Source organism: Balearica regulorum, chromosome 1, assembly GCF_011004875.1.
Source record: "Balearica regulorum gibbericeps isolate bBalReg1 chromosome 1, bBalReg1.pri, whole genome shotgun sequence".
NCBI classification, from domain to species: domain Eukaryota; kingdom Metazoa; phylum Chordata; class Aves; order Gruiformes; family Gruidae; genus Balearica; species Balearica regulorum.
In genome coordinates, this window is record NC_046184.1 from 7668062 (window position 1) to 7684241 (window position 16180).

The window sequence follows — 16180 nt, forward strand, 5'->3', positions numbered from 1 at the left end:
TAAAAAAAATTAAATATTTATTTTGAATAACAAGCTTAAGTTCAAGCTGCAATGTTGGCAATGTAGATTTTAAACACAGATCACAAAAGCGTGCACAAAAATGTATTTGAGCAAAGAACAAAATAATACTAAGAATTATACTAAACAGCTGCTGATTTTAAAGAAACAAAAAAGGCTTGTAATCACTATACAAAATATAAAATGTATTAAACACTACCATCCACAGAACAGAGGTTTATTTTAGTTTGATTATATTTAAAAATTATTTGTGTAGTTATTTATATAGTGAATTGTAAATGAATATTATACAGTAACCTCCTTTTGGTCTGCAAAACCTTTGTTGCACTATAGCACATCCAATCACATTGCAAAAAAAAAAAAAAAATTATTTTTCCTTACTATCAATAAAGAAAATAATCGTTGATAATACAGTAAATATTGTCAGGTCTACAAATAATGAAATTAAAAATGACTCCTTCGACTCTGAAGCGCTTTCCATGCAAAGTCAGCACTTGCTCGTTTAAACAGAGTGCACTACCAAGCAATGCCCAGGGTCGTAGATGCTCTTGGTAAGACTAAACCTTACAAAAAAAATTAAAAAAAAAAATAAAATCAAAGATTGAATGTAATCATGCAACCCTCTTACTACTGGGTATACCCACTGTGTCACTTATCAATTTATTGCCTTTCTGGAATATCACTCAAGGCATCAAAATTAGACTTATGATAAATATACACATAATGAAAGGACACAAACTGCTATTCGACACTACTACTGGTAATGTCTGTGCTACGTGAAAGCACCTTTAAAAAGAGCCTATGCGGCAAGAGATAAGTGTCTAAAGATTCAAAATGAATCAACAGTATTGGATAACAATATAATTCTCAACTCAGAAGCTGCCTCAAGATTAGGTGCATCTTCAGTTAATGTAACAGGAAAAAAGGCAATGGATTTTATTTTATTAATTGTATCCACTCATAAACTGACCTAAGGCCACCAGATGTGCAGACACAACAAGTTTTCTTTTCTTTTTACAGTTCTTTAAATTGTAGGATGATAAAGGAATAGATCTATTTAAAAACAAACAGCTATTTCATCTATATTAAGAGGTGGCACCAGGCGTCGGGTTCACGTTCTGAGTGGCCACCTGTGGTGCAACTTCAATGATTCGTGGTTTGTCTATAATTCTGGCCGTGCGGTTGCCCTTCTCTACAATGCCGATAATCCATGCTTGGTGACCTTCGCCGTATTTTGGAGATTTGATCTCGGCACAGAAACGTGCTGCCTGTTCTCGTGGTAAACAGATGAGGAGGCCTCCTGAAAAAAAAAAAAAAAAAGGCAGAGCATTAAAACATCTGATTGCAAAGCATTTCAATCTCGATCTGCCAAATCCCTATTTAGACAAGCACTCGGTGACTTCAGTGGATTCTGTTGAACTCCAAGGACTCCAGGAGAAGACACGGTGGAAGTCTGAGCTCTTGCTTTACGGAACGAAGTTTGTTCCTGAATTCAGTTTTTAGTGGGTATGTAAATGAAGCCAAATACACAAAAAAGACGTTGGCAAAGGGACATCGTACTGATGCCAACAAATGACATACTGAAACAACACCAGCATTGTGAATTTCCAACAGAGGACTGCAAAGTGCCTCTACACTTGACCTTGGATAAAGGTCATATTCAGCTACCTATAACCACATACTGGTAGCAGCTGATTTCTGCAAGTAATCCCACTGCCTGCACTGAAATCATTCATCAAAGTAGGGACTACTACCAGAGAATGTAAGAGGCAGAAAATTAAATACAGGTTTGATCCAGTGCTCCCTGTGACAGTCCTGTCTTCTTAGACTTTTCTAACCTTTCTTAGCCTTTCACATAAGATTTTTTTCTCAGACACAACTGAAAAATATTTTATTTACTAATGAATGCTTCTCAGAAGCAGCACAATAACTAGTTAGCAAGCACCCTTGAAGTTATTAAACCAAAGAACAATTCCATTCTAAGAATCCCAGATCACTGAGAAAAGGCTTGGCGAGTGAATTCCTAGAATGAGTTTCATTGTCAGCTCTGGCACAAGTTTCCAGGGGGCTATGACCAAGTCATTAAATGTTCTGATGCTACTCTATATTACTATTCAGCTTTTCTACATCCCTTATGTTTTTTACATGTATGCTGCACTATACATGCACCACAGAGCTACAAACTCATCCACAGATGCCTAATTAAACCTCAAAGCATTGTATGCTACAAGCAATTCATGTGGCGCACGTCTGCATACTGTGCTGCATTCTGACACACAGCAGCCTCTTGTGAGAGATGTTAAAATATAATCTCCCTGTGGAAAATGCTTGGAGAGCATGGAAAAGAGAGTATATTCATGCAAACGGGAATTTGGGCACATGCTGAGGCTTGCTTACTCTTAAAGAGTTATTTGACCCAAAGTCTTCTCATCCAGGCAAAGGGCATCAGCCTGCAGCACAAGTCATGCCACCAGCTCCGAGCCAACCCTGGGGAAAAAGGGTCACCTGGTGAGCCGGCCACCCTGGACTCGGTGCCACCACCTCCTCTGCGGCCCTTGGACAGCTTCTTAGCACCTTGGGCACCTTTATCGTGACTTTTCCAAGCAAACAGTCCTCTCAAACAGCTACTGAAGACGAGGAATTATTTATAAGGATACGTGGAAGTGTGAAAGTTATTTTTTAGGTTCTATATGAAGCAAATGAGTGTGCCACCTAGAAAAATGCCTACCTCAGACATTTCAGAACATAACATCCAGGTGCTTCCATCAAAAACAACAAAAAATCCCAGAAGCTTGAAAGACTAAGCTAAGAAGATTAAGCTACTCCAAACAAATCAATTGCAAAGGAATTATGCGCCATTCCCATGGAAAGCTCTAAATCAAATTGAAGAGAAACTTATGTCATGTTGCAAGCAAATCAGGAAAGAGGTTTACAAGTGGTAGTGCAGAGAACATGCTAACTAGCCAGAAGGGAGGAGTAGAAGTATGGTGAAAAAGGGAAAGAAAGAGCACAAGAATAACCTTTGCTCAATTATCTTTTTCCCACACACTCTCTTTCTGCAATTTTGTATCACTTGTACGCATACTCTGTTAACACTCTTCAGCAAGATCAGAAAAAAATGTACAAAATCCCAGTTTCCAATTAAAAAGAAAAATAAATCACTTCCCACCTGTTGGCTGTGTCCCACAATTTGATCAATAACCCTTAATAAAGGCTATGGGCTACTCTCCATCAGTAGTAGGATTCCTGTCTGCAGGGATTATAATTATTTCTCTGGTAGACTGACCAGTCTCTTTAACCCCTAAGGTTTTCTACTACACACTCTAGTCTGTAACTGGCATTCCCAGCTGCTACTTTTTTTTTTTTTCACATGGACGACTACAAGAAGTCTTCACCTGCACAAGGTCAAGACCACCAGGAGCTTAAGTTCATGCAACATGCCTGCGGAAAATGAAGCAGGAGTGCCACTCTGCACTGAAGCAAGCAGCATTTCATGGTGTACCAAGTTTTTGAGGTCTGCATCAGCCACCACTGAAAACAAAAGCAAATAGGCTGCAGATGGAAGGAATGAGTGGCCGTAGTGGTTTGAGAGATCGTTGCATGCTTCCTTTGGTGGTTGAAAGGACACAGATACTTGTGCTGGTTAGAATGGTACTGGCTTACCATTGTAAATGTCTAAGGGGTGTTTTGGTAAGAGGTTTTGCACATTGTTGGTTTTAACTGTTCTAGTGCAAGCGGGGAGCTTGACAGAAAACTTCAAAAGCAGACTAGACAAAGCTTTGCAATGAAGAGCAGGGATATAAACAGTTCATGAATTGAAACCAAGAGTCCTTGCTCCTACTATTGGCTTTCTCCCACAATGACTAACAAAAAGATGAGATCATTAGCCTTGCCTCTAGTCAGGCACTAACATAGCCCTTCTTTTCTACCCATCTGCCTATTTACACAAAATTTTCACAAACACTGAGCTGTTGAGATACCTCTACTACACTAAAAAACTTGGCCGACAGCAGTCCACAGTTTCAAAAGTTATTAGGACTGGCAAAAATACACACATGCATAACTATCCTATACAGAGTCATTTTGTAACTTGTTTCTGTAAGTAGCCAGTCTAATAAACATAATTAATTCTTTTGAAACTGACTGTAACTTTAACCATTACCAAAGAGTTACCCAAAAGAGACTGCAAAATCATGTGAAAGTGCAATTTTAAGAAAATACACCATAAGGAAGAGCGCCTGGAGGATGGAACAGATGACATAATAGATCTTTCCAACACTGACTTTTGTCAACAGGTGCCCAGCAAATGCACGCTGGAAAAAACCACAACAGCCTTAAAATCCATTCAAACAGTTTTCCAGTAAATTTCTCATTGCCTGCCCACTCTGCTGAAAAACATCTGTTCACAAACGAAGAAGCTACAGACAGAACATTTCTGGAAGTGTAAGACAACAGAGAAAGAACGTCTCTATATTACACTACGAACAGCCCAGCAAAAGGCATCGTCACAACTAGATGTAGAGGCGCAGCAAGACAGACGCTTGTCTTCATATAAATCAACCCCAGACACAAAGTGTGCAAACAGCCTGGGTCTGAATGCTAACCAGCCATCCCAGCACACCATGCCCAAGCTAATAAATGCTGCTGCAATGTATCAGGCTATCCAGTGTAAGCCTAGAGCCTATGGGATTGCGGTTATACAGCTTTCACACCAGAGCTGTTGTGTCCACATGGCTACGGATCTTTCTAATACCTGGCAGATACTGCCCTGTAACAAATCCCTATAGCCACCTCTAATGTGATGAAATCAAATATACATATTTTGAGGCACCCAAAGTTCACAAATAACCAGATACGTCTTGCTGGTTTTTTGATCATCATCTATGTGGAAATGTAAGCTGTTCTGCGTTTCAAAGACACCTCTTGCTCTCAGTCCCAAAAGAGATTCTGAAGTCAACTGTTTTCTGCTTCTGAGTCCTCTCACAGCAGTGCGTACATCTGCACCATTTTACATTCCTTCAGTGAAAAGACAGAACTGGACATCCTCAGGGTGCAAGATGTAGAGCTTGGAGGACTCAAGTGCTCAGTTTGCAGCTAAACCATTCCCATGCCAACTGCTACACAAACCTCTGCCACAGACACTCACTTGGAAGAGCATCTTGCAGTTCCAGCTCTGTGTCCATGTATTTTTTAGACTTTTTGCTACTGATAACAAATGCTCCTAGCACTCTGGTTATGTGGACTCCTGGCTAGTAAGAATCTGTCTGGTACTACCAACCCCATTGACACAGCTTGCCAAACTGCCACCAGATATTTCTGGTCTCTGCTGACTGACGCTGGATTTGAACTCTTGAAAGGGTTCATTTCCCATATCCTATTACAGATCATCTGAGCCATACGGTCTCTGTAGGACAGAGGTCTGTTTAAACACAGATGGCTAAGGAACAATTCAGCAGATCATGGTAAGTTGTGTATTCACAAGGGGAAAAAGTTTATGGCTCTCACTGATGCTTCTTTCCAGATCTTCGGGCTGTTTTGCTTCAAGAGGCCCACTCTGCTGTGAACTACAGAGAACTTGGATAATACTTTTGGAGAGCAGGAAGAGGGTGGAGAAATGAGATAAGAGGAAAGACAGATTTGTTGCTACATCTTCTCCATTTACCAAAGAGAAAGAATGGTCAGATTAAAGACGAAAACCAAAACAGAACGGGGCAGAAGATTCAAGGGGAAAATAAAGTGTAGAGACTTCCATCAGAAGACAGTGATCATGCTAGTCAGCAAAGTGGCCTACAATTAATAGTAAGGCAACTCTCAAACATCAGAAGTTCTCGTCACCTGACGACTGTTTAAATGTTTATCTGACATGAACTTGGTGTTCACAGCCCAGTTTTCAGTACACGTCTGTTGCATTCATTGTCACTGCAAGTAGCAGCTTTATTAGAGAACTCAAGTAATGAATGGGTTGGAAACCAAATTCTTTTTTTTGGTTTATTTTTGGGGTGGGTTTTTTTGGTTTTTGTTTGTTTGTTTGTTTTTCTGCTAGTCACAGTACCTTAAAGTCAGATTTCATATATGTAAGGGAGAAAAATCTATATTCTTGGATGTCTGTATGCTGTGGACCGAGGTGGCCTCAGTTGCTGAGATCGGCCCATTCAGCACTAAACTTCACACATATTCATAATGAGAAACAAAAACCCACTCATTTGACTGGCAAACCTACTGCAGATGGCTTTACCTTTGAGAAAACTGTGTCAGCTGTGCTGGGATTTTCAGATATTCACTGTTCTGGAGTTAACAGCTAAGAGAAAAATAGGTTTCAAAAAATTCAGATCACTAACTTCTAACTGCAAAATGTTCTAGAAACAGCAATAATAGCATTTCAGAAGGAAGTAGAAAGCATTCAGAATAGGATGGTGGTTTGGAAGTTAGACTGAAAAAGTTAATTGTGAACAGTTGTGTGGCTAATGCTCATTAGCGTGGCGACATGCCAAACCAACTGAATGCAAAGCACATGATTTGTATATTTGCAATGTTATTAAATTCTAATGTGGAGGTGTAGGGAAGGAAGAGGGTGGTACAACTGTCACCTACCTGAAGTTTCTGGACAAGTCCCGTGCATGAGGCCAAACATATTGCCACAAGCCTTACTGACAGCAGCCATCTTAGCAAGAACAGGAAGGTTATGAATAACAAAGGACACCTCGTTTCGCTGCTGTTTGGCAAGGTTTTGTGCATGCCCCAGGATTCCAAATCCCGTGATGTCTGTAGCTGCATGTGCATTGAAAGTGTGCATGAGTCCAGCAGCTACAAGAGAGGGAGGGGGGAAGAACCACAAACAAATCAGAAAAAAAAAATTTAAGAAAAGCAATACTTCAATAATATTGTGTGCAGTTGAATGAAGTTGCATATCTTTAATTTGAATCAGGTTGGGTTACTGTTTAAATTAATAGCAATAAAAAAAATCATGCTTGAAGGGAACTGGAATTCACCAATACTGCATGTAACCCTCAAAAAATTCAAATTGTATTAAAGGTATTAAATCATGCTGAAAATCCAGCACCAAAGTTATATTTATGAGCAAGCTCTATTAGACATGTGCTACTAATTTTTATTAGCAGTCTAAGAAACAAGGGTTTGCTCCAGCTTCAAACTTCCCAAAGTTGAGGGCCAGAGAGATTCTGAGCTCAGCTTTGTTTCATTATCGTCAAGGACCAGACTCATCCTGGGTCAATTTTCTCACATCTCTTTCCCTGCCCCTCCGTAAAACGATCACATCAGAACTTAAGTTCTGGACACTTAGTTTAAGAGCTTAAGAACAAAGCCTGCAGGTTGTAGGGGAAGGGCCCCAGCCTCCCCACCTACACATTCATGAAATTCTTGGGCATTTGTAACTACAGAGCCCTGGGTGGGAGAAGGGCACCTCTGCATGCAGGACAATAGCTCCAGTTAAGAATATTTAAGTGTTGTCAGAGGTGCCTGACAAGAGTGAGTGGAAAAAAACAAAACCACGAATGCTTTGCCCTTCTTTGGTGCTTCCCAATACATGAGCAGGACCGAGTTCTTTTCCATAAGACAATCCTGGACATTTATTTTTCCTGGAAGACTTTGTGAAAGAATGAAAAACCAGTGGGATGACATAACAAATACCAAACAAAAACTGAATAAATGGGTAAAGATATTTAACTATCCCTGTTCCTTTGACTGAGAAGTAAGTAAGGAAACGTCTAATTAAATTCTCTGCTCTGCCAAAGATACTTTGTTCAAAGAAGGAAATCCTGGATTAAAATTTGTAGGATAAAAGAAGAACCTTCCCCCTATTAAAAAGAAGAAAACTCCACAGAAACAGATGAGGGTAGGGGTAAAAAATAAAAGAAAACACATGCTACATATTCCACACTCTGGGAAGCACATAACATGACAAAACAAAAAAAAATTAAATTAAATTGAAGTGTACCAAAATGAAGAGCTTTTCCTTTTTTAGCCTATTTCAATTTTTTTTTTTAAACGTTATTACAGTCAAGCCCTCACGAGTTCTCCAGGCACAGAAGATAAGAAGGAGCAAATCCAATATATTTCCCTTTAAAACATCCTCTAACTCGTTTGGATGTTACTTGCAGCACTCACATGAGTCATAATCATCTCCAGCGACATTTGTGTTTTTGCTGTATAATTAAAAGAGGGCGTTTGATTTTAATTTCCTTGCTTCACAAACACTGAACAGCAGAAACAGGGGGCAGAAGGAAGGGATAAAGTGCCTGTGCCACATTTCCCCACGGCAGCAAAATAAAATTAAGTATGGAATTGGAAAAACCCACAACCCCCCCTTCGTCCCCTCAAGATGCACATCTCTTCTTACCTGTTCTGTTCAGTCGTGCCATATTCATCATTGCTTCCTGGTATGCTAGTTCTACATCTTCTTGCGTTACCACTAGTTTGATTTTATTCCACTTTTCTGGCTAATGGACAAAATAAAGATGATTATTTTAGATTTTCAGCTGTATATTTTAAAGCACACCCTTAGCACTTAAAAAAAAAAATCCTTCCGCCAAAATGTATTTGTCCTTTATTTTTTTTTTTAAACTCAAAGAGGGACAAAAGGTTCAACAGTAAGTGTGTGCCTTACTCTGCTGTACCTAAGTGAAGTTCATTTAAAGATCTATTAGGCACTAAACACCTCCAATCTTGCTTTCAGCAGCAGAGTGGAGTGGAATAACCTACCCTAGGGCAAAGGCAACTCTGGATTGAACTCCACAGCCAAATGAAAAGAACTTTGTTGCTGGATGTGGAGATTTGTAATCTCTGGCTTCTTCATTTTTTAAGAGAAAATTCTTGATTTCTCATCTTGACACTTTGATCAAGAAAGGCCACTGATACCCACAAGTCCAGGTCTGAGGAATGTATGCTAAGGCAGGATGTAATCACTCTATTGAGTTAGGATTAAGGCAGTTTCATAAGCATCCATTGCAGTTTAGTATCAGCATCTCCTTCCACTCATTCTCCAGTGTCTTGTATGAACTCATGTCTCCATTCCATGCTAAGCAATGCTTTTCATCCCAAAGGGGTCTCAGAACAATTTAGGAAATGGTACCTTTATAAAGGGCTATTGTTTCATTCAAAGCTGAAGTAATTCCAGATACAGAATGAAACAAAGCAACCACTTAGCTGTTAAGAGCAACACTAAAAACTGGTTTAATTTTCTTCTTTTTTTGTAATGGAAATAAAAGTTACAGATAACTGAAAGTAAACAAAAACAGGATTTTTTTTTTTTTTATGCCACAATGCCTACACTGCCATTCCACAGAATAAATGCATAGAACAAACTTACTAAACCAATGGTGCAAAAACTACTAAGACTTGGTATATGACGCTGCAGTGGAGAAGGATCTTGTCAAAGAGGCTCTTATCCTTAACACGAGTCCTGACTTTGAGGGGCGTAAGAGACTATCCAGAAATGGCAAGAAGGGGAAAGAAGCTGGTCAGCCAAAACAAATCATTTGTTAAAGACCAAGGAAGTACAGCAGTAAGATCAGAGCTTCTGAAATTAGGTTGAACTGGGTCTGATCAATTAAGTAAGAGAAAGAGCAAGTAAAAGAAAAAAATAAATGAGGCTATTAGAGAGGGGACAGAATAGTGATTATTCTTACTGTGGGTATGACTGAAAAACCTGAGCAGTCATTCTGCCTTCGTTTTCAAAAACACAGTTCTGAGGCTGATCATAGGGTAGAAACCACTCAGATGATGGGAATGGAAATCACAAATGAGGTGGAAGCAGAACTCAAGGCTGAGGCTAGAAGAGCCACAAACACAGGTAGGATACAAATCAGATGCAAATTCATCTCCACTACAGCAATCAGATACTGGGGTTCGCAGAGAGGAAACAAAGGCAAAAAAACTCACAAAAATCCCCAAACAACTTTTAACAGTAAGCTTAAATTTCCAAATGAGAAAGGTCTGCAGACAACAGCAAGGGCTAGAAAACCCCTTGTGAAGGGGCACATCACAGCAACCTCTCTTGTGCTTTTCAGCTGAAAGAGGAAAAGGCAAAGGGATGCCAGTTCCCAGCTGTGGACCAGCCTCATCAGTCCACATCAGCAGTCTGGCAGCCAAAACCACAGCAAACAAACAGCTTCATCACCCCTAGCACATCCCTGACCTGGTTCCCTGGGGCCCCAAGGGGCCCAGCTCCCTGCAGGCTCTTTGCATTCTCTTCCTTTGCACCCCATGGCAGCTGCTGCCAGCAACACAGCTGGGGCTTGGCTGCAACAATGCTGGCAGGAACCAAACAAGGAGGACAAATTTTGCCTCCATTTGGATCGTCATTTCACTCGTCACCAGGAACTCATTCGCTACCACTCTGTTTAAATACCTCAGCTTTTAGCTTGACCTTTTTTAATCTGTTTTGCAGCCACATATCTCTACACTCCAGTTTTCCTTTCTTGACTATACATAAAATTGCTGTACTATATACCTTCTCCCATATACTTTTCAATACAAAGTCAAATCTCCTACCGAAATTTGATTTATGGGTGGATTTGTGATGGGTAATTTTAGTTCGCTTTCCCTACTCTTTCACAAAACAAAGCTGAAAAGGCAGCACTGCTACTCAGAAATTTTCCTACCACAATCAAAGATATATTCTGTTTACACATAATAGGAGGATTGATTTCCTTGCTGTCCTCATTTTTCAGACCAGAAAGTGTTTCTGGCTGACAGTCAAGGAAATTAGAAGTACCTGAAATATGTGGAAATTCAGAACATCCTTAACTTGCAAGTCTGTTTGTCAGTACAATAACAGATACGTTAAGAAGTAAGATTATGGCCAGAAAGCATACTATAAAACTAGTGTCTTGTGAAAATGAAGCGAAACAACATCAAGATTATCTGAGACTCTGATCCTTACATCTGATTGCAGGATTCTGCAGAGGTCAAAATTGCTAGTTCAAACTCTATGAAGGAGAAAAATGTTTTTTGGTTGGTTGTGTTTTTTTTTTTCCTTGTTGCTCATGCTTCAGACTCCAATGAAGGTTTAGGCTGGTTCTCTCCCACTTTTGCTAACACAGGCTTTGGAATTAGAATTCATCTGACAATGTGTGGCCAACAGCCAAGACAAAGCACATTCCAGCTTACTCCTCTGCCAGTCTATTGGCTCAGTAGTCCCAAAAGTAGAAGAGATACATCTTTTTAAAAGTGTAAACTGAGCAGTTAGAATTCTGAAGACACGTACAGGGAGCCAGACAACATAAGCAGATGCCAATTTTGCAGTCACTTTTCAGTTCAGTAGTTACATTTTTGCCTGAAGTAACAGATGGAAGTATGTCTACATACATAATGCTGCTAGAAATATTCTTACTGAATGCACAGGGTAATACATGTGAAACGTAGATATATTTCCATGTACACAAGCAGAAAGCCCATGAACGCAGACAGCAATCTTGGCCTAATTGCCATCAATAAGCTTTTGCCAATTACTTTGGCAGGTGGAGTAAGGCATAATTTTACCCAGGGTGCTAGTCTGTTGTTCTGTTGGTAAACAATTTTGTTTACTACAGCAATGCCCAAGAACTAACTAAGAATTAGATGCAATTAAGATGGGCTCACTAAGCACAAAATAGTAAACTGTCTTGATTCCAAAAGAGTTTTGCACATAAGCAGGTACGGCTGACACACCAAGGAGGAAGGAGGAGAAACAAGTGGTAGATCATTCCCAGCTGAGCCCTCAGTGTATTTATTACACTGCTGAACTTTGTCATTTTGAGGGTTTGAGGGAATGAGGAAGGTCACCGTTAACTTGCATGCCTCTTCCCTATTTCTTTTTTTGCAGTGTACTCACAATATCTAGCCACTGGTGAACAGCTACAGCCACTTGTGTTCCCAAGGGTTTAGTTAATACAAGCACATCTCCTGGCACTGCATTGTCTGGCCTGAAAACAAAGAATTCATATTAATTACACAGTGAAATTCACACACATTATTAGGAATAAATGCTGATGATTATGTTTTCACAGATCCACATATCTTGTTGCACAGTTAAAAAACTGACTAATTGCAGAATTACCCTTTGGGATTCATTGCCATAGGATATTATTGAGCAAAAAGCTGCAAACTTACTTAAAAGTGCTAATCCTTCTTTCTTGGAATAGAACAATGCTTGCAGTCAGACACACACAAAATTAAATCTTTTCGTGCAATTTACTGGAGACATAAGATAGGATAGTGAAAAAAATTGACCTTTGTTACTCAAGGCGTAAGATAACCATCACTAGGATCACACACAAATTCCTTTGTACAGTGTAACATGTCAGTGGGACATTCAAAATCAGCTACTGTTAAATGGACAGAATGCTGTAAACACAGCAATTCTGTAGTTCTCTATAGCCATTAATAGGATAATTGGAAGATGGTTTAGTATGTATTTATGTCCCAAAACAGTCTTCAATACCTTTAAAGGTTAGAAGCTTAACTCTCCTGTCAAAAGGAGAATAGGATCAAAAGATACTGGGGGCGGGAGGGGTGGTGGGGAGAAGTAAAAGGACATCCTGTTTAAAAAAGCAAATATGTACAAAAGAGATGTGGCATCTGTTGAGTGCTAAGGACAAATGCAAGCAGGAGAAGGTACTGCTTTATTCAGCAGGAGACAGATCACAAGATCACAACATGGTATTTAAAGGATTTTTACCGTATCCCTTCAGACCAGTGCCTTTGATTGTTTAGCGATTTAACTTACATTATAAATTCATTAGGCTGACAGACTGTCGTGGCCACTCCTCCTAAAACAATCCAGGGATTTAACACTGTTTGGCCACCAGTAACAGATGTTCCTGCCTCTTCTGCTGCATCTTTGAAACCCTGGATAATTAGAGGCATCACTTTGTCTCTTTCCTAGAGATCAAAACAGAAGTCAGAATTCCATACACAGCAGTGCTCGTCATTTCAAGACTGGTCCAGGGCTTTCAATCACTCAAGCCAAATGCCCTCGTGGTGAATAGTTCATGACAGAAAAGCCAGACTTAGGAAGAGGTTAGCCTCCTGAAAATTGCGTGTTATCCCATAGAGCTATGGTTTTACAGCTCTTTGTAAAAGAGGTGAAGAGACATTCTTATGCTGAAAAAACATTCTTCAAAAGGTCACATAAAAGTAAAGAAATCAGAGTTCTGGAAACTCAGAACAATTACCCTGCTGTTGTAATCAGGTACAGACAGCTACAGCAGTGCAGTGCAATAATGCAAAGTTAAGTCAAGCTGCATTTGGCCGCCACTAACCTGTAAAGTTTCAACTTATTTCCTTCTAAGGATAAACATCCCTTTTTGCTAAAGCAAAACAAACATGCTGGTCTCAAAGAGAGGAAAAAAAAAAGAGAGGGGGGCAAAAAAAAGAAGAGGGGGGGGAAAGCAATCTATTTCAGTTTCTTCTGCTTCAGAGAGATGTTACAAAGCTGGCATAAGCAAACCAGAAGTATCTATCCAGACTGATATATGAATTGATAATCAAATGCTGTCTTGGAGTAATATTGTCCTGAATTGACAGAAGCAGGGACACCATTTTGGTGGGGATGAAGGTATTAGCAGCAGCAGATTACAATGCCATAAACCCCTGAACTTTCAGCAAGTGACTCGGAATGTTTACGAGGCAATGGCAGGACCCATACTATGAACTGAGACATTCAATAAAACCATCTCTTCTTTAAAAGGGTTCAAACTTTGAGGAGAAAATACTCTAAGGGTAAATACATTCTAAGCATGTTTAGCTGTTTGGGTCTTCCTTCAAAAGTAAGTACCAAAAATCTTACCCTATCTGTCATTTTATTGCTGATTCCAAGGAGCATCAACATGTTGTCGCATTCTGTGACCCCCATGGCATAAAGGTCACTTAGGACATTGGCACACGCTATCCGTCCCTGAAAGAGAAGGAAAGACAGAAAAAAAATAATCTGCAGGAGTGTTTGTGAATGTTCAGACAAACACCTGTAATGAACAAAGCTTCCAGCATGAGTCCACACTCTTGAGACAGCTGCCTATTTCACAGGCTCCTGCATTAAGAAACCCACATAAAGATGTGGTATGATCCATTTCATGCAACATGCAGACATCTGTTCCCTTTACGGGTAAGGGGAGAATTCATCCAGGCTGTCTTGGTCAACATACTCTCTCACTGACTGACACAGGACTCCCACACTGGGTTTAGACTGGATGCTTAGTTTCAGAAGCTGAAGTTAAGATTGACAAAGTCTAGCTTTGATAACAAGCTCAGTTTACTTAATCTGATACATTCCCATTAACTTTATTCCTGCACAAAACTGTACACACTGATGAAGACAACCATGGTATTGTAATTCACAACTGCTAGGAAGCCAATCCGAAAAGCCTCTATTGCTGTACCCCTTCTGCATCAGAATACGTAGGAGACAGGGACCTCATTGAAAAAGTCGTTGTTTGTTCTGCACTACCCTGGAGGCCACATCTACATTCCCAAATTTTTTTGAAGAGTACTCTTCTTCCCGGAGGACAGTTGTGCTGCCAGCGCACAGCACATTGGGGTGCTTTTTCTGTTGGGATGTCAGTAAAAAGCCGTCTGCAGGAGACAGCACATGCTGGGGTTAAGGAGCTCAGGGGTCCCAGAAGCTGGCCTTGTCACCACCTAGAAGCATGCACAGCTGCTATGGGGAGACGGCTGTCCCCCACCACTTGTACAGTGAGGGAGATGTGCCTACTCTGTCACTTGGTCGAGTGACAAGATAAGGCTGAATTTTGGCACAGCGCATACATTTTTATTGACTTCTGGGTGTGTGAACATTTCCACTAGCAAAAATTTGTCCAAGACACCTGGTCGCTTGCTAAAGATTCCTCTAAGAAGTCGTGAAGCTGACAGGACTGAGAAGGGATCCCTTGCATCACATGAGCTTAGCTACTACTAATTCTTGTTTGTTGGGGTGCGGACCCAGCGCAAGATGAGACATCAAGTCTCCTAATGAAGATGCAGAACTTTCTGATATAGGATATGCCCTAAGAGATGGCAAGATAATTTTAAAACACAGGACAAATTATGTTGTGTTACTCTGGAAGACTCCATGCATTTTATTAAAATTGGTTTAGGTTTACAGCTGCAGAACTGTAACCAACATCTGGTTTAATGATTTTAAATCTGTGGTTTTTATAAAGTTCAGAGACAACACCACTGTGATAAAAACAACAACATGCTTATTTGACACAATTTAGACTACAGAAATATGCCTTTGCTGGAAGACAGGTTTATTGGGGGGGGGGGGGGGGTAGTGTGTGTATGTGTGGCTTTTAAACACATTCCCAAAACCTTACTGTCTAATCACACATCTAGGATTTTGGTAAAAATTAATGTTTTCAGGCAGTTCCCTCACTCGCAGATGACAGGAAATAACACCTCCAAATCACAATTAAATACAATCCAGTTTTTCATAAACTCAAGAGCTTCCAGTGGCATCAGGGGAATCTCTTATATTTGGAACTGGAATATGTTTTAATCATTTAAATCTTAAACTATTACGAGAGGAGTGAGCTGAGTACTGCATGGTTTGATGGATACTGGCTGTCAAATTTCCAGATGTTTAAGAACACTAACGCCTGCCATTTTCCTTTTCCGGAAGGGAACTATCAAACCATTCTCCGCTATCTTCAGTATTTACCAAGTAAACTGCTGGTTTATGCCCTCTTAGGAATGACAGATAAGTTTTTAAAACCACACTGACAACAGCTCTCTGTTCTAGTAGTCAGAGGTCAGTCTAACACCACTTCTGCCAACTGGCAAAACCACTACAGAAACAAATTCAAGGAATACAAGTCTCAAGTCTGAAGTAGTAGAGGGAGCAATACATGGCTTGTGAACACTGATAAACACAATGGGATTCACAAACAGGGGTGAGCCTGGGTGGGTCCCGCATGCTACCCGACCGCTTGCTTAGTCCCCCTCAAACACAAGTATTTATGTGCAATAGTAAGAACTATTTATCTGGGCAAAGGATGAAGTATCAGACCCCTGTCCCCTGTCTTGAGTGAAGGTTCTTCTTAAAATAGCACAAAAAAAGGCCCCTGGAACGGAGAGGGAAGGAAGTCCACTCTCAAACCAGCCAGTTTCCTGCTCCTGTACTCAAAAAGGTGTCTCCACAGTGCCACAACAGGGGCCAGTACCAGTT

The 16180-nt window shown here is 40.2% G+C and overlaps 1 protein-coding gene across 3 annotated transcripts in view; it reads right to left on the reverse strand.

The window, feature by feature from the left end:
- SEPHS1 (selenophosphate synthetase 1) overlaps nt 1-16180 on the reverse strand; it is a 25372-nt gene continuing 9192 nt past the window's right edge. For all 3 annotated transcript variants that reach the window (XM_075766758.1, XM_075766844.1, XM_075766676.1), the window contains exons 4-9: nt 13805-13912; nt 12743-12897; nt 11849-11939; nt 8375-8474; nt 6610-6822; nt 1-1318 (exon numbers count right to left, since the gene is read on the reverse strand). In XM_075766758.1, coding sequence (XP_075622873.1) covers nt 1104-1318; nt 6610-6822; nt 8375-8474; nt 11849-11939; nt 12743-12897; nt 13805-13912 — 882 coding nt within the window. In that variant the 3' untranslated portion in view covers nt 1-1103. The remainder of the gene's footprint in view (nt 1319-6609; nt 6823-8374; nt 8475-11848; nt 11940-12742; nt 12898-13804; nt 13913-16180) is intronic.